Raw genomic sequence first — 19909 nt, forward strand, 5'->3', positions numbered from 1 at the left:
ACAGTGCTTCACTGTATTTTTCAGTTCTTTATGTCGCTTAAAATAATGTCTCCCCCCCCCTTTTTCGACAAGTTTTTTTTCTAAATAAGTTTTTGATTATTATATATGTCCTTTGTATTCAAATAAGAAATGGTAAAATTTAAGCATATATTTAATCTGTGAGGGCGAGTCAACAAGTTAAATTTCAGTGCTTGAAAAAAAAAAGGTTTGAGATTTTGAGATAATTTTCTTTGAAAACTAAAATTGTAACAAATGTTAATTTTGGATGTAATCACTCTTTCATTGAAACATTTGTCAAGATATAGCAAGATGTCTTTCTATGCTTCATTCAAAGATCCTGGTTCAACATTGTACAACCATCCAGCACAAATTTTACTAAATTAAAGACCTTCAGTAAAAACACTTTGTACCCTTCTATGAGAGATCCTGTTCACTTACAATTTCATCTACTTTTGATGCGTTTTTAAGAATGCATTCAATCTTGAGATATCTTTACCACTATTCTTGAGCATGTTCAATCGCATTCAAATAGCTTGATGATAGACATAACCTTCATTTTCACAGACGCCTCAAGACTTTGCTGATGTCGGACCTCGATGTGAGGTCACCCCTAGGGACTTGCTGAAACTGACCTTATAAGCAATTCATATGATGAGCAAGTATTTATATAGTCCAATTATCAGTAAAATTGAATTAATTACAAACTAATAGTTGTTTATAACTGTTAATTGAGTCAAACCAATAAAAAATAATGGAATCAACAAATATATATTTTTAAAAAAAATTTCATTTGGTATAAAGTTAAGTACAAATATGCTCGAGCAAAGTACTGATATGCAACTTATGTTACTCAAAATAATCCAAAATTCAATACTGGCGCATTTTTAAAATTTTTTGTAGTGTTTCCTAAGGTTTGTATTTTCAGGAAAAAAAAATTCAGCTCTCTCATATCATTTAAAAAAATGTTATATATTTATGCCCTCAGTGAGAGCTTCTGCTTGTGTCAACATTTCAGTATCACTCTCATTATATCTACCTTCTCTTACTTTCTCTTCACTTTTATACAACTTTAGTAGAAAAAAATAACTTTTCACCGATAAAAGACCGCAAACCAAAGAAATTTTTTGAAATCGGGGTCTGTGTAATATTGAAATTCCTTAAAAAAGTCAGACAAAAGTGACCTTATAAGCGATTATGTTATTCAAGATCTGATCATGTATCCGATAATTCATGACACAGAATTCCTATTCAATGAGATGGGACTAAAGAAAAGTGACCTTTTATGCGCGGTGACTTTAGATGCAGGTGATCTTATATCAAGGTCCGATTGTAGTTGGTTTTTTTCCCACAAAAAATAAATCACTCAAAACTTTTCCAATTTGAACTCAAACTGCAACTGCTGAGACATGCTCACAATGGATTAACATGCAGACAAAAATTGTTGCATTAAAACTACCTCGATACCATAAGTGTTTACAATAGAGTACAATTGATTTCTTGATTGACGTACCTTTTGTTCTTTCAACAATAAACATTTGTTTTTTAAGCCCCCCTTCGTCTTGCTCATGGTGTGTACAAAAAGGCTTGATTTTGGGATCCACCCCCCCCCCCCGCCCAGAAATTCAGAAATTTTTTTTGCTTTGCCTATAGAAGTGGACTTAAACTATCCATATATCCCTCCAAAAAAAAAAATCTGGCTGCTCTATTTTCCCTTCCTCCTAAAAAAATGTTTTTTGAAGCCCAGTTTAACATTTTAAATGTTTAAAAAAGCTTGTTTTAAATTTTAGCAAGCTTAAGCATTTTGTTTGGTGTAGCAGCTGAAAATGTGTTATACAGAAATTTAATTTCTCAAAATAATTTTCAGAGAAATACTCTTCTATTTGTAACTTGCATTTTTTGATTTTTATTTTTCCTGTAGAATATTTTAAACCTAAAAATGGATTTAAAAAGAAATTTCAAAACATATAATGCCTAATCAATTAAACATTTACTGTTGTTTTATTAATTAAATGCTAGAGAATTAGTTGAACAAAGTACAAAATGCAATCTTTCTCAATGTGTCAATGATTTGTCCTAATGTCCCAATCTGTCTAAAATTGAGACAGTCTTGTTTTCTTGCATCATGTGTAGCATATTGTATTTGTAAGAACAGTTGAGTCAAAAACTTGGCATTTAATAACCTGGGCCAGAAAAGTCTGATTCTGGCAGGACAGAAAAAAAAAAAAAAAATCTGCTGAAAAAACCTGTTGCTGGTGTATTATAAATTACTTAGTATTTTCACAAACTCAGCTACTTTCTGGTTCACATTAAACCAAGTTTTGGGACTCGACTGTAGTGTCATTATATGTTGCACTTTCAGATCTCTCAGTTTGATTCTTTATCACTTTCTTATGTGCACAAAACAAGGTACAAGAAGATTTTTTAAGTGCATAACTATCAAACCCATAAAGTTTATGCTTTATTCAAAGAAAGAATATTGTTTTTAACTCTGCAGTGTGATATCTTAAGGGTCCACAAACTTGAAAGATATAGCGAGCCCATTTTGCCTTAAATGGTGTCTTAGAATTTAATAGATAATTTTTAAACATATAGCAAAATATTTTCCTAAAATTCATGTGTTCCCATGTCTAGATTTAGCCTTGAAAGTTTAGGTCTTTTGCCTGTTTTGTAGACTGAGAACAAATCAAATATCGATCAAGTGGGATTTAGAAACAACACAATGAAGGTTAACTCGAAAATAAATGTGACTAAATTAAACTAAAAGTTTAGAGTTTAAAAGAATATTTTTAACACTAAAGTGGTACACAGCCTTTTTAATAGCAGGAGAGATAGATTAATTTAGCTCAATAGTCTTACTATGATTACAGGAAATATTGTGCTACTAAGTGCCAACGTACACAATTTAACTAAAGTTAAGTTGTGTAACTTTTGTCTGTTAAAATATCGTAAGGTTAGTAATAATTTTGTATGTTAATGATGGTTAAGAAAAAAATTATTTACAACTTTTCATGCATTATATTTAATATTATTATTAATGTTTGATTATTTATTTTTTCAAGACAGCTTATAAGTGCTGATTTTCCTATTTATTTCTTAATTTTGATTACTTAGATTCATTGGAAAAAACTTATGTTCACATAGACAGATACTATCAAATATGGCCATGGCATTATATATATATATATATATGCTTGCATTATCTTTTTATGCAAAAAATCACATCGAGTTTTGTAAAAATCAAGAACCTTAAACTTTCAGAATTCACATCACAAATTAGAAGTTTATTATTCAAAGATTACATCAGTAAATATTTTCAGAAATTTCTTAACTAATACAAAAAAAAAAATCTTATTTAATTAAATACAACTGAAAATTTAAATTGCATTTCAAGTGAGTCTAGAGCATTTTTTTATTTGTTTTGAATAATTCAAATATTTTTATCCAGAAATTATTCCTTGAATTTCCTCTGTTAAAGAAAGTTGATGAAATTTTTTAAACCGTTGCTTTGAAAACAGTTAGAGCAACCATATTTTTGACCAGAATTTAAATTGTTAAAAATATCTTGAATAATGTAATGTTAGAATGATGAATTACTTTGATAAAACTTAAAAAACCAAACATTAAAATCACCAACTAAGGGGTGTAGTTAGATTTATTCAAAATGTGTGATGTATGAATTGCTGCCAAGGTTTAGTAATATGAATTGCTGCAAAGCGAAGAACCTTGACAACTATTCATACTGCAAAATATTTTGAACAAAATTAAATTCTGCCCAGAAATTTTTTATGTTGTGCTTTTGAAATTCAAATTTGATTTTATGCAGCAGTGTTAAGCTCTTGACTCATTAAGCAACTTCAAGGAAGTTCCAAACTTGATTCAAATGGGGATCTCAGGTAAATGTGCTATTATTGCTTTTTAACATGTTATGTTGTATATTGTAGAAAATATTCATCTTAGGCCAGAGGCATCTCTGTAATTTATTTTGTTTTAATTGTTCACCATGCAATAGTGGAAGTTTATATTTTTTAGAGGGAAACTATGAAATTTTTGTAAGAACATTGAAGTTTATGAATTTTATTTTGCTATTTTTTTCTTTTCTTTTTCAGAAGTGAATTTGAAGAAACTTCAGAAAGAAAATAGAAAGTCTTTCCTTCTTGCAGTTCTAATATTTTTGTTGATACTGTTTGCATACTGGTATTTTGCTTACTTATAAGGAAACTTTCCAATAAGATACTTTTAATAAGATTTTATTATTTTTTCTACTTTTATAATAAAATATAATTTTTGTTAAGGTGTTAGATCATACTAATTCATGAATACAGCAGCTTTACATCTTCTAGAATTTTATCAAATGTTTCTTGACATGCATCTTGTAACACTGCAGCAGCATCATTTTCTGTTACTGTATCATAATATGATGCTTCTGAAACAAAAATATTTATTACACATTCAATATCTAAAGTCATTCTAACAAAATGTTCATTAATAATCAAGAAAATTCATATACAATAGAAAACTGTCAGTATTTAGGAAAAAATCATTCCTCCTTCTAAATCTGTCATTTTAAATGTCAGGATATACGGCAGTGGTTGAAAAAATTAAATCACCCTCAGTTTTTTTACAATTATAGTTATCATGAAAAACTGAAATGATTTTGATTGATTCAATCCTAATTGCTAAAGTGATCGGTGTATTGTTTAGTTTATGTCATGACCCAAAAGTTGTGATTTTATACATTTGATTTATTTCATTGTGTTTTAAAAGCATTTTTAATTTTCGCCAAAAAAAGTACACCATCTTTAAAACTTGGTATGTACATTAACTTTGACAAGTTTGGTGTTACAATGTAAATCATGGCAACTAGCACTAGAGTTCATTCAAAAAAAAAAAAACTTTTTTTTGCTGGAATTTCAACAGCTATTGCAACCTTATTCGTTTTGCAGCATACATGTCTTACTAACTTTCCATCACTGACATTTTTGCACAGAATAAGTTAAAATTTGAAACATACTTTTTCTGCGAGCATTTAATTGCAGAATGCCTTTATTTGAGTTGCCAAAATAAGATTTATTCTTGTTATTTACAAGACTGTTATCAAGATCAATTCTGCCGTTTCAGAGCACAAAAAAGGGGGGGGGGGAGGCGCAAATGCTTGCTGATGTTAAAGTCTTAAGTATGTACGCTAGAAGGTCTTTTTTTTAAGTTGTTCCCACCAAAAAAAGAATATACATAGAAAGTTGAGTAAATAGTCTTAGTATAAAAAAAGAAAGTTCTATTTACCTAATGCTATCAAATTATAACCAGCAATACATCCAACAGAATTTAATCAATGTACTTGAACAGTTGAATGTTGGGTAGTTGTTAGGCAGGGGTGTTTATTTTGCTCTATCAGAAATTATCTTCCCCCAAACAAAATGTTAAGAACTGTCAGAATGAATAAGATTCAAAGAAAAGATATGAAACTAAGCTTTAAAAATGAATTTCTGCACACAATATACAAATATGATACTCTTGAAAATCATTAAAGCATTTATAGTGCATTAATCAGGGGTCTGGCCAGAGGAAATTTGGGTCCGTTAATGGACCCTTAACTAAAATTCGATCAACCAAAATAGACCCTTCACAAAATTTTAATCGACCAAAATAGTAATTAATCTTTCATTAAGTAATTATCATAATAAGTAAAAATAATTTCACAAATTATTTATTAAAAAAGCAACTCAAAAATCAAAATAATGGCTAATTTTGCAAAGGAAATGGCAGCTCATTTCTGTGATGCTTGTGTAAGCGATAAATCACTAATGCTTCCAAATATAGCGCTTGTTGCTTGCTTCCTTAAGAGAAAATATGAACTTAAATTGTTTTTTTTAAATAATTTTGCTTGTTTTTTTTTTATCACAGAAGGCCAGCTGCGATGCTGTTATATGTTTCTCTGAAAATGCGATTCACCTGCAGCTTGATATTACTGCATCAGCTCTTTTCTCCCTGATTGTAAATTAAACAATAATAGCATATTTCAGTGAACTGAACTGAGGAATGCAAGAGGATAGCTAGGTATGGGGGAAAATGTGATTGCTTCAGATAGGGCTTTAAAATTATCGTTAAATAATTTCTAGTGTTAAACTTTTATAGGCACTTGATTGGAAAATATTCCTAACAGTCTACCAGCTTGGCAATATTTGCACCTTTATGGTGTGATGTTTTAACATTATTTTGGGAGAAAATTATATGGGTTTTGAACTTTTGATGCTAGTGGTGCTTGTATTCCGGTTATATACAGTGAAACCTGTGTAAGTTGACCACTTACGGTGCAGTACTTTGGTGGTCAACTTAGGTGGTCAACTTATAAAGGGGGTATTTTTTTTTTTTTTTGTCATTTCTTGCACCATGTTTTCATTTTTTGACTAATTGACGCTTACTTTTTCTATTCAACTCACTTTCATTGTTTAACATTACTTTGAAACAAAAATGTTATTCAAATATTTTTAGAGATAATTTTCCCCAGAATGACGTATAATGTGTCATGCAATTTTAAAATTTCAGTAAACTGATCAAAAAAAAAAAAAAAAATCTTATATCTTATTGTTTATGAAAAGTTACTTGTTTGATATTAATAGTTCCTAAAAATTCATAGCTATTCAAAAATAACAAATTTTTCGCTTTATTTTTTTCTCATATACATTTATAACCATGATGATCTATTGTTCAACAAAATAATTCCTTATTGAAGTTTGGCGCATTTATTAGACACTAGTTTCAGAATTTCCATATGTGTCAGCTAATTTTCTTTGGATTTCTCCCATTTCAATTAATTTTAATATTTCATACTTTTTATCAATCTCAAGTTCAACTAACTTTCTTTTTGAAGGCATTTTTTGTAAAACTATAACACAAAGAGCAACAAGCTGGACTCGCATAGTTCTAAAAGGCAGTTGAAAATGGAAATGTCCTATTTCTTAATACCTTGCACAAGAAATACTGCAATGCAAGTAACTTTTACTCTAGCACAATTCCAGTGTTGCCACAAAATATTGTGGGCAAATGCGCTAAAAAAATACTTTGTACTTCTCTACTGACACATGTTTTCATTGAACAGAGAGTACAAAAGGCAATCTCAAATGGAACAACAAAAGAAAAACAAGTTTGGAGAATAAAAGGGTTCTTAGTAGTTTTCCCATGTTGTTAAACTCACAAGGAGGTTTAGTTATGCTGCTGTTTTATTTAGTTGGTAAAATGCTGGTCTGGCATCGAAAATATTTTTGGAAAGCTATAAAATAAATAATAATATAAAATAAAATAATTTGCTACATTAAGTTTTAAAAAATAAACCAAGTGGTCAACTTACCGAAGGGTTTTTTACAATATTCCAAACCAAATTTGGTGTACATCAGTGGTCAAGATCGAGAGGTGGACAAGTTACAGGTTTTCCCTTATTATATAAGATAGGATAAATTCTGTTCCTGACAAAAGCGGTCAACATAGACAGGTGGTCAACTTACAAAGGTGGTCAACTTCACAGGTTTTACTGTACTGGAATTCCTGTTTTTTTCCCGGTGTTAATACCGGAACCTGGTATTGTCTGTTATTCTACATCTCTCCACCTGTTTTTTTTCCTTACTCTAAATTTTCGGCGAATATATCTGATTATTAATAATATTCATCATGTAAACCTTTTGAAATACAATTCTAAAACTGTTTTACTTTAATAAACTCTTTTATTTACTGTTTTTTATTTTTGATGCCTTCATTTTGAAAAATGCAATCTCATTGCATCCGGGGTGAGAATCAAATTTTACACATTTTTCATGCTAACTACGGTTTCTTAGCAGGCAAATAAATGAAAATTCTCTTTCTTTTTATTCAAATCATTTCTTTAAGCAGAATTCAGTGTTCCTTTTAGGAGTGTCAAAAAGTTAAACTGAATCGAAAGATTAATTTAATTTTTGCTTCGAACTTAGTCGATAGATAATGATATGTTTATCATTAACCTTTAAGATGCAATTTAAAATCAATTTTACTAAAATAAATTCTTTTAAATGCCATTTTTATACTTTTGATGCCTTCACATTAAAAAATGCAATATTTTCCGATCCACTGTGGGAATCGATTTTTTCGCAATTTTGATGTTTACTATGCTTAATTAAGGGGCAAACAAATAAAACTTCTTTTTATTTTCATTGAAATCGAAATTTAGAAGTTTTAAATGAAATTCCATGCTCTGTAAGAGTCATGTGTCACAAAGTTGAATACCCCCCCCCCCCCCCCCCAACATTACAAAATGATATTCTCACTAGAAAAGAGAAAAAATACCACTAAACTCCTAGCTAATAATTTCAATCAATGTTGCAGACAGTGCAACCTCCCCTCCCCAATACATTAATATGTGTACAACTTTTGAAATTTTGATTTTACAAAGTTATTTGTTTTTTCACAAAAATGATTTCCCGCAAAAAACAGATCATGTGAAAAATCCTAGACAGACCACTGCATTTAATGACAAAGATGTTCCATAGCATAGTTGCCAACCTCAAGATAAAAAAAATAAGAGCACTGAAGGGAAAAAATAGGAGCAAGAAATTGTGGCCTGTGCTAAACCTTCCTTCTGTACCATAAGCTTCTATAAGTTTTAAGCACCATTATAATAATTTTCTTAATTTTCATGTTTGATTTTCAGCAAAACTACAACCAAGATTAAAATAAAATTATTTTACAAAAAAAAAAAAAATGCATCGCTACGTAGCTACATATTGAAAAGAAAAAAAAACGATACTGTTTAATAAAACAGCAACCTCTTTTTAAATATTTTTTAATACATATACATGTATTAAAAATGTACTGAATAAGAACATATTGAAGAATAAAACACACAATTACTTATCATGCTTGGAAGTAAAGCTCTTATGTTGTGTATATACCGTATTTTCCTGCGCATTATCTGCAGGCGGCCTGAAGGAAAAAAAGCTTCGTATAATGTGAATAATATGATGTAAAAAGATAAAGATTGATTTTAACATACCATTTGAGCAACTAAACTAAAAACGTGAAAAAGTAATTACTTTGAAGGTATAATCAAAATTAATCTGAAATATAATCTAAAATATAATGATTTCTTCTTGAAATCTTGATTATAGTATGCTAATTACTTGAAAAACAAAGAGTCAAGACAAAGGAGCAAACAGTCTAATCCTGTGCAAATGGCTACCTATTTCACTCCAATCTTGCTTATTTTACATGGCCTGAATTGCCAAGAGGAACATTCAAGCATCGTAAAATAACCAACATACAGGCAGGCAGCAAGGAAGAACATGCATAGTTCGTAAAATAAACATTCAGTCGGTGTACGGTGGTCTCAACGGTGTATCCTACTGTAAAAATATTGAGGTTCAATGCATTTGTGTTAAATGAAAAAAGAAGAAAAAAAAAAAAAGATTATACACAGGAAAATACGGTAAACACACCCCAAGGTTATTTATACAGGGTGTTCCGTTTAAACCTGCAAAAACTTTTATTTTCGCAACCGTTAGTCCTAGATGTATATTTCCAATTGCAAAAATGTTCAAAATCAGATGCAGAATTAAGATATTGAAAGTTTGAAGCAAAAATAAAAATGAGTCAAAAAATAAAAATTTAACTTTTTATATGGGCCCTAAGTCCCCTAACTTATGTTTAGGGAAATAATCTCCATTGAAAACTATTACTGACCCAAAAAACTTGACATTTGTACGACCAAAACTCAAGGAGATATTCCAATTCAAAGTTTGAAGGGACCATACAGAAGATGGAATTGGAACTTACCGCCCTTTCAGAAGAACGGCAGGTCGTCAAAGCAAGAAACACACGGTATTTATATTTTTCACTGCTATTCAAAAATAAATGCAAATGTTATGCCCTGTTATACAAAAACACACTACAAAATCTCCAACAATTTGAAAAACCACACTCTATGCACACGTATAATTTTAAACACTTGTTAACCGCTACATTTCCCCCCAAAAGGAGTTATTGACAGCGAGTGAAAAATGGTGTAAGTCACAGAACGCCGAGTTTCGTATCTCGGTGAACATTGGTCGAACTTATTTCAAACTTTTTGTGTTGAATTATTTTTCAATGGAAATTATTTCTCTAAACATAAGTTAGGGGACATGGGGCCCGTATAAAAAGTTAAATTTAGTATTTTTTGACTCATTTTTATTTTTACTTCAAATTTTCAATACCTTAACTCTGCATCTGATTTTGAACATTTTTGCAACTGAAAGAATACATCAAGGACTAACGGTTGCGAAAATAAAGGTCTTGCAGGTTAAACCGGAACACCCTGTATACTTTGAAGAAATAAATAAATAATAATAATGTGATATATTGGTACTTAATGTAACTATCATATTGAATCAATTTTAGTCATGAGTTCATCAGCTATTTGAATTTAAAATAAGTAATGTAAATTCTTCAGATGGGAGAATGTCAGATGTCCCACTAATGAAATTTTCCAATTTTGGAGTGGCCCCTAATGGAAAATGGATGAAAAAAATTGAATAAATTGAAATTCTGGCATTTTTAGAAAATGGGATGATTGAGAAAGAGTTGGGATGTAATATGCTCATTGAGTTTCAAGAGAGGTTATGAAAATTGTAGACTCACATTTTAAAAATATACTTCACTGTGACCACTACTAGTGCATTTTAAACCTTGAAGTGGCCACTACTGAAGTGTTTACCTTATATCAAGTGTAAAATTAATTTTATCTCCTAGAAAATGAACTGAAATACATATCCTCTGCACATTAACGCATTAAAATACCAGATTATAATTTCTGATCTGAGAAGGAAATAATTTGCGTTTTAACTGCAGAACAATTTATGAATTGCTCATTTTTATTTGCTTAGTTATCATATAAGAAACATCCAATTCAGTGATCAATACTAGAGGCCAAGGGCCTGATCTAGTCAAAGTGATGCCAGGTCCTGGTAAAATTTTGTGCCCCTTTCACAAGAAAATTTGCATATCTTCAAGTAGTTTTCCAAAAAAAAAAAAAACAATATTTTGGTGCCCTTGGGTTGATGGACTTGCAAAACTGTGCATTGATCAGGCACTGTAGGAGCCACCAGACAAAATTACACATTTAAATTAATCTTTTTCATTTTAGTGAGATATATTTGTGTTCAAATTAGAATGAGCTCCTATGAGCATAATAGCCAATCCACAAAGTGCTTTTGAGGTCTCGGTCTGTATAGGACCTTTTGAACTAAAATAAATATTTAAATTTTGTAATTGCACTAAGATCCCACACAAAGTTTGAAACTTGTAAACAGGAATCAATAGCAAAAATCCTGAATTTTATTTGCATAAAAACGATTCTTAAAATTCCAATTTTATATCATGCTCACATAGTACAAGTCATAAAAATAGTGCTTTTATCTTAATTAGTTTATTAGTAAACTTAACTAATCTCATTTTTACAAAAAATATTCAGGAAATCATGACAAAAAGATAATGGCATAAATCTTAGACAAGCCCCTGAAACTGAATTTTCCAACTGCATATAATCAGACCATTTCTTTGTATTTCAATCTTTTATGTCATGTTTCGTTGTATTTTGATATGCTTATTTCATCTCATACATTGGTAAAAACAAGCCAGAAATTTCCTCAGTTGCCCACAGGTTACTTAAAATACATAATTTCAACATAGTAAAAGGAATCAATAACTGCATTACATATTATATACTACATAGCTAAATTTTAACAAAATGTAATTCAACATGTGTGAGCACATACCTTTTATAACTAGATGCCCTCCTAATTCACAGAGAGCTGGATTAAATCTTTTATCATACTTTGAACCTAAAACATTAATTTAACAGAGATTTTAATACATGTTTAGTAAAAATAATGGTTGCATACTTAAATGCAAAACATTTGAATTATGTTTTATTACTTGTTATGTATTTTCTTTGTTGTACCCTCTTGAGATCTCTCATTCATTAAAATGAATATTTTAGTTTTGCTTTCAACTGCTGCATATATGCTATGTGTTGTAGCTAATAAGTAAAGCAATTACATCATAGTTGATGAATCAGAAATCACATTTTAGCTCCTAGAGTCTAGCAATGGTATTTTATTTATTGACAATATGGTGGAGTGATTGAATCAGTCTAAAAATTCAAGCTCCCGTGATAATAAGTTTTCATTTTTTCATTCTTGTCTGCAAGATATTTAAACTCTTATGATATAAATAACGAAGAATACACCAAAACTGCAACAGATGTGTAATTTATTGTTTTTAAAACATCCATTGAAATGAACGTTGGGGCATATTCATCTCTAACGCTATTGAACATATTTGATTGAATTCTATCAACCAATAGGGTAGTGAGAAATTAACTTGAACTTAATGACTTCTACAGAGTTCAATTTATTGTGTTAGAAATGAATATGCCCCTTAGTTTGTTTACATTCAAGATATTCTCTTAAAGTTAAATGTTCTGCTGGTTTTCTCCATCTACTTTTTATAAATGATTTTTTTTTTCAAAGAATTTCAAATCTAAGTAAACAATCTTTAGAAGATCAACAATTTTAGAAGCATATGAATTGACATTAAAAATGGAATTATGTTTGATATCAAGTCTTAAGATTTGAGTGGTGAAAACATTAATAATTGCACTCTTACGAGCCAGTTTCAAATGAGAATGATTCTGATGAAGCAGAAATTACAAGCAGCACAAAAAGATGTATTTTTCACCGAATAAATTGTATGCAAAACTGAAAAGAACAATTTGAAAATAAATTTAAGGTAATACTTTGAGTATATGTAACAGATTTTCTTTCAGTATCACAGCTGTACCTGATGTCACTCCACAGCCAAGGCATAAAGCAAAATTTCAATAATAAACCTTATCAAAACTGTCTAAAACGACATTCTACGGTCTTCTTTTATAAGTATTGATAAGCATATGATGCCTTTTACCAGCATAAAATCATTTTTGCTGAAAGATCTAGGCAAACTAAATCCTGTTGGTTACAAAAACATGTCAAATTCACTTGAAGTTTACTAAACTTTGATACCTTTCAAGGTAAAAGGTCATATCCAATGCACAATTATATTTAACATGTAAAATGAAGATTTGTGAGTATGTGCTCGAGTGCAAGCTTCTTTTTATTATGTTTTGCTTATGACCTCAACATCTATTCAACCACTTATTGCATTGTTGTCTTTGCCTGAAATGGGCAAAAATTACCAGAAAATTTGCAATGACCTGAGCAATCTTGTATCCTACGTTATTTTACTTCTAACGCCCCTCTGAGTTCTGTGTCTAGCAAAAATATATGGGCTATATTATTATAGAACCTTTTTACTATAGGTGGCATAACTACTCAGCATTTTGCTTATGAAAACCATGTTTTCTTGTGAATAGCAGTTCTTTCGCATAGAAAAAGTAGTACTTTCTTTTCTATTGCCAAATTGAATTTTTACCTATTCTTATGCCAGGAGTATGACAATTTGATTTAATATGACTAACATTTTGAAATTCAAAATAAACATGTAATCAAATCTTTTACACTTGAACTTTTTACCCCACTTCCCTTCAACAACTGGTATTGCAAAAAATAATCGATATTATACTTATACATTCATTTGATGTCAAATTACACATATCAGTAAAAATATTTTTAGTATCATGTACCAAATGTTACATTTTTTAACAATGTTATAAATTTCTGAACATGAATTTGTGCTTAAGAGCCAGTTTTTATAAGAGCCAGGCAGAAATGGGGTGTTCGGATATACACCATTTTTGATTTTCCTCAAATTTTTATGGTGTATTCCTCAAAAGATTTTATAAGACACATATTTTTTCTTTTCCTCCAAAACATTTAGGAGAACCTGAAAAAATTCGTTAAGTGGAGCCCAACGTAGAGGTTTTTCCAGATCAGCGTTTTTAAAATGCGATTATTTCTGTGTATTAAGCATCAGCTAAAACAATTCTTGTGTTTACAATATGACATTTAGTACCTAAATTGAAATATATTGTAAATTTTGTGGCTGATCTTCAGTACAACCTTTCAGGGGTTGGCAAACTTTGTCGAAAAAACTGAAAAAATGCCATGTTTGAGGACCTCTGGTTCCCTGCATTCAGGCTCAACCATGGTTTTTGTACGTAATTTGTGTAATATATATAAATTATTCAATACCCTCATTAGTTGCATGGCTCAACCTCTGAGCTGCAAAAAAATGGCAGTTTTTGTATCGAAAAATGCTAAAAAGTACAGTTTTCATAAGCCTTTATCTCAGTGCATTGAGGGTCAGTGTAGAACTGGATGCCTGCATTTCAAACTAGAGTATGTGTATTTTCACAAACAAGTGACAGAACTATGGGCAAATTCTTTTAAAGAACACAATATGTAGTTCAAAACAGTAAAATGAAATTTAATTCAGTCAACTTCTCCAGGTTTAAACTTTCCACCAAGGACTTCCAGGTACTATTTAAAAAACTAGTATGCTCAAAAACGTACCATAAAAGTGTTATAAACTTGCAAATAAACTGATTATGCTTGCCCGCATACTTTATAATCTGTTAACTATAAGCAGAGTAAAAGGAAAACATCAAAAAATATTATAAAAAATGTACTTTTTATTACTGTATCTGTATCTCAGTGCATTGAGGGTTAGTATAGAACTTGATGCCTACATTTCAAACTAGAGTGTATGTCTTTTCACAAATAAGTGACATAACTATGGGCAATGGTTCTGCAGGCTGATAAAATGCACTTCAAGATGAGGAAAATGCATAAGAGTTAACATTCAGTTACTCAAGCTACAGTGCTTTGTCTTGCATTTTTTTACTGTCTCACTAGTCAGTTAGGCAACTATACCTTTGTTTCATAAATTCATAGTATTGCTTTTATCATAAGTAATAAAATATGACTAAGTAATTGTTTGCTATCATGGTAGTTTAGTGCAGAGAAAATAATTTTTGTCACTATAATGTACAGCCTAAACGAATGTTAACGAACAGAATGTACAGTACAAACTGAAAAAAGCTATCTTATTAAAATAACTAAAAATATATCTAAAACACCTTCAAAAAAAGTGTTACAAATATATATATATATATATATCTTGCATTTTTACCGCAATAATAACCTTTTTCTTTCACTTTGTTTCCAGTTATCATATTATAAATTGTACTTACATGCGGCATAAACACTATTTCCAAACCTATAACTCTTTTATGGTAAATTTTTGATCATACTACTTTTTTAAATAGTATCTGGAAGTCCCCGGAGTAAAGTTTAAACCCGGATATGTCGATTGAATTGAAAACTAAATAGTTCATTTTACTGTTTTGAAATAGGTATTGTGTTCTTGAAAAGAATTTGTCCACAGTTCTGCCACTTGATTGTAAAAATACACATATTCTAGTTCGGAATGCAAGTATCCAGTTCTACACTGACCCTCAGTGCGCTGAGATAAAGGCCCCTAAAAAGTACACTTTTTCATATTTTGATGACAAAACTGCTATTTTTTCGCAGCAGTGAGCATTAACCATGCATTTAATGAGCCTATTCAATAATTTATATATATCACTACACAAATTGCTCGCAAAAACTATGGTTGAACCTCAGTGCATGGAACCAGGAGGTCTCAAACATGACATTTTCACTTTCTTCTGCACAGTTTAGTCACCCCTACCAGTGTCCACTGAGGGTCAGCCATAAAATTTACGATATATTTCATTTGAGGCACTAAATATCATGTTGTAATCTTAAAGATTACTTTTGCTGATGCTCAATGCGCAGAGAGAATTGAATGTTAAAAAATGTCGATTTTTAGAAAAACCCTAAGTTGGGACCAACTTTCGGGATTTTTGTGGGTCACAAAAAATTTTTTTGGAAGAAAAGAAAAAATATGTGTCTTCTAAAATCATTCGAAGAAACCACTGTAATATTTTTAGCAAAATAAAAAATGGCATGTATCTGACCTGCTGGCTCTTACGCGTTCATTGACTAGTCAGACTACACTATGTGTGTGTGTGTATATATATATATATATATATATATATATATATATATATATATATATATATATATATATATATATATATATATATATATATATATATAGGGCGAGTCTTTTTAAGCAAAATTTTGTAGAACATAAGTGAAAAAATTATTAAATACATGCAGTATCATGTGACGAGAACTTACTTACCAAGTATACAGAAAGTGTCCAGCAGTGACCTTGAGCCTTGAGTGAAGATTAGGGACAAAGAAAGGATATTATCAGTTTTCTCAAGTCCTATTTCAGGTTATCTTTCTCTCATCTTTCCAGAAATTTTGATCTCATTTGCACACATGCCTAGGTCAACTAAGGACTCCTTCTCTAGTTAAGTTCTGGTCTCACAATAGTGTATTTATTCAGTCACTCATATTTTATGGATGTTTCATGGGGCCTCTTTTAAAAAACTCACCCTATATTTGTACATAATAAATAGTTCACTGGACATAACAAAAGGATTACTTTATGTTGACTATTTAAAATTTGAGTAATACAAAATGTGCCAAAAGGTAAGAAATGCATTACCAAATACTGATTTCCTTGCCCAAATGTATATTCTCACTGCATCATAAATATCTGATGTTCCTACATCATCATGTTTGAAAGAACTTCCCCTTGTTATGAAGATATTGTGTGAAATCTTCCTTTCCAGTAAAAAATTTATTAACTTGAGTACTGATCTGAAAAATTGACTAACATTATAACTAGTCCGTACTTACATTGAGGGACATAAAAGATAAAGCATAATCATACCCAACAATTAATCCAATATCTTCATTTTTCAAAATTTCAAAAACAAAACCATTAGCTGGAAAACATTTCAACACATGACAGTTTCCCATCAAATGTTCCACTTTCTGAAAAAAAATGACAATTACTACTCACACAGCAGAAAAGTTTTATGGCATGTGATTTCACTACTTTAAAACTCCGTGAAGCAAATGGTTTGAACAAAAGAAATTGAGCAAGAAACACATCATCCACGGTTCATACGATTTAAATCAATTGTGTTTTTCAATTATGATTAATGTTAAGAGATAATTTTATACAGGTTTCCTGCATCCGTTCTTATTTTGTAAGAAACATATGAATACAAAAATTATGACCAGCAAGAGGCTCTGGGCATTGCTAGGCTATTTTACTCAACTTATTGATTCCCAATGAAGATCAAGAGCCCTCTTAAAACTATTTACTCCATTTTAATTAACAGCAACTTTCAATAACCATTCCAAATGTCTACACACGCACAGCCCTGTTAAAGTAGTAATTTTTCCTGATTTCAATATTACTTTGGAAATTGAAAATCTTAAACAATGGTCATGGTTTTGCCATCTGCTCAGAAATTTATACCACCAACATCCTCTATTTTAATCAACTTAAATACAGTAGAACCTCCCAATAAGGGACACGAAGGGGACCAGAAATTTTGTCCCTTAAATAGAGGTGTCCCTTATTCGGAGGTACAAAAATCAAGATTTCCAAACATTAAATAGAGCATTAACGTTATACAATAATAATTAATAAGAATTCAATAATAATTTTTAAAATGCCCTTTTAATTTTCTAGTACAGGCTAAGTCGTCCGGGTAACGCTAGTATTAAATAAAGTTTGAAAATATTTTGAATTTTAAGTTATTTATTTAGAAAAAATTAATTTTAGCAAAAATTTAGTGATGAAAAGTACTTACAGATATTTATTTAAAGTAATCTGTTACAATTGTTTGTTTTGCAGCACGTAATTTAGACGCATTTTTCTGTACATGTATACTAAAGTCGCTAATGAGTCCGAGTCCTTCACTGTCACCATTTATCAACATAAACTTTTGCAACTGTGTGATATGTCTTAAAGCATCACTATAATTTTTGATTTTGCAATCTTCTTCTGGCTCTTCTTCTTCCTCACTACTTTCAAGATCCTCTGGAAGACTTCCTCCTGCATCTTCAATTTTCTCAGAGATGAAAGCAGTGATATCCTCATTGGTGTCATCAGTGAATAAATTTTCATCTATCGCTATATAATCGTTAATCGGAATATCACAGCCAGTGACTCGAGCAAGTTCGGAGAGTTCATTTTCTTCGTTGTTACTTTCATTGACTATTACACCTTGGATTTTAAAGCCTGCTTTTTTAAAACAGTTCTGAACGCAACTTTTGGATATTGAGGAAACCGCTTTAGTGATCCACTGGATTGCATTCAATACATTCACGGACTTTGCGAGCTGAGCACTGTTTTCACTGGAAGCTTGCGAAATAACATGCCTTAAAAACAATTTCCTATATCCAACTTTAAAGTTTTGAATAATGCCTTGGTCTAAAGGCTGCAACATAGATGTAGCATTTGGTGGAAAAAATACCAATTTCACACCCTTCAATTTTAAATTTTGTGGATGTGCTCTACAATTGTCAAGAAATAACAAAATCTTCCTATTTGTTTTGCACATTTTGTCATCAAGAGCAGTTAGCCATTCTATCATTATATTTTGAGTCATCCATGCCTTTCTGTTGAAATACCACTGAACTGATAAGGTTTTTGGGTTAATGTTTTTGAAACATCTAGGTTTTTTTGCCTTACCAATTACAAGTGGTACTTCAAATTCTCCTTCCGAGTTACAGCAGAGTAACACAGTTAACCGTTCCTTAGAACTTTTTCCGCCAGAACACTTTTCTCCTTTAAAACATAAGGTTTTATTTGGCAAAACTCTGAAAAACAGTCCAGTTTCATCAGCATTGTATATGTCCTTAGCTTCATAACCTTCACAAATTTCTGTCAATATTTCCAGCCATTCTGTAACACACTGCAAATCTAGATTTTTCTTCCCCACAAACAGTTTTAAAAGTAACATTATGACGTAGTTTAAACTTCTCCAGCCATCCATTAGAGGCCTTAAAGTTCTGCAATCCTAAACTTTCGGCAACTTCTTTCGCCTTTTCTTGCAACAGTACTCCACTAACTGGAATGTTCTTTCCTCTAATAGCTGAAAACCATTTGAAAACTATTTGATCAATATCTTCTCCTTCAGTTTTCCTAAACTTAACAGTTTTAGAATTTTCAGTTGAATTTGTAATCCACAATCTTTTTATTTCTTCTTTTTCCTTTAGCACATTACTTACTTGGTTTTTACTTATTTTAAATTTCTCACCTAAATCCCTTAAGCTTAGTTTTTCATTTTCTGCCACATTTATTACTTCAATCTTTTCTTTCAAAGTTAATCTTTTTCTTTTAGAAGCCATGGCTAGAATTAAAGCTTGAAAACTAAACAAATTCCTCTCAGCAACAGAGCTCTATATGACCTACCTGACTGCTGACAGGACATTAAAAGCAAAAAATCTCCTTTTTCCTACGGAATCTAAATTTAGCCTTTTAGAATAGTGACTGGGCCAATCAGTCAAGATAATCCCTGCCTTCTCCATTCTTGATTGTTAGTAAGCAACATTCTATGCATACAGCCTTTTCCTTCTCATAAGAAACCTTATCAAACTCTTCTGAACAACACCCCTCCCCCCTGACTTGCTAGTGAAATCTGCTTAGAGTTGAATACACCAGTGTACATTCTGAGACACCTGTGGAGTTTTTTCAAAGGCATTCTCAAAACTTGAGATAAGAATTTAAAAGATGAGTATGAGTGAGGGTGAGAACAAAAGCAAAATCAACCAGAAGTAATCCAGATCCACACTTTGTAAGAAACACCTTGCAGATAATTTCACCCCTTGCCCCTTCTAGAGCAATAGTATGCACTTTCCTGTTATGAATAGAAAATGTCAAGGGCGGTGCTCAAGTTGTCAGTGCTGAACCCACATGAATGGGGAAAGCATTTGGGAGTAGTTTTCAGCTAACATTTTAGTGTGATAATAGT

General features: G+C 30.9%; 1 protein-coding gene across 4 annotated transcripts in view; it reads right to left on the reverse strand.

The window, feature by feature from the left end:
- Positions 1 to 4288: 4288 nt before the first annotated feature.
- LOC129218535 (GDP-D-glucose phosphorylase 1-like) overlaps positions 4289 to 19909 on the reverse strand; it is a 49688-nt gene continuing 34067 nt past the window's right edge. For 2 of the 4 annotated variants that reach the window (XM_054852826.1, XM_054852828.1), the window contains 5 exons: positions 16810 to 16913; positions 16582 to 16736; positions 11775 to 11840; positions 8875 to 8946; positions 4289 to 4423 (listed from right to left, as the gene is read on the reverse strand). In XM_054852826.1, coding sequence (XP_054708801.1) covers positions 4311 to 4423; positions 8875 to 8946; positions 11775 to 11840; positions 16582 to 16736; positions 16810 to 16913 — 510 coding nt within the window. In that variant the 3' untranslated portion in view covers positions 4289 to 4310. The remainder of the gene's footprint in view (positions 4424 to 8874; positions 8947 to 11774; positions 11841 to 16581; positions 16737 to 16809; positions 16914 to 19909) is intronic. The other 2 variants (XM_054852827.1, XR_008580337.1) reach the window with 2 other exon arrangements.

Source organism: Uloborus diversus, chromosome 3 (genome assembly GCF_026930045.1).
Source record: "Uloborus diversus isolate 005 chromosome 3, Udiv.v.3.1, whole genome shotgun sequence".
Taxonomy (NCBI): domain Eukaryota; kingdom Metazoa; phylum Arthropoda; class Arachnida; order Araneae; family Uloboridae; genus Uloborus; species Uloborus diversus.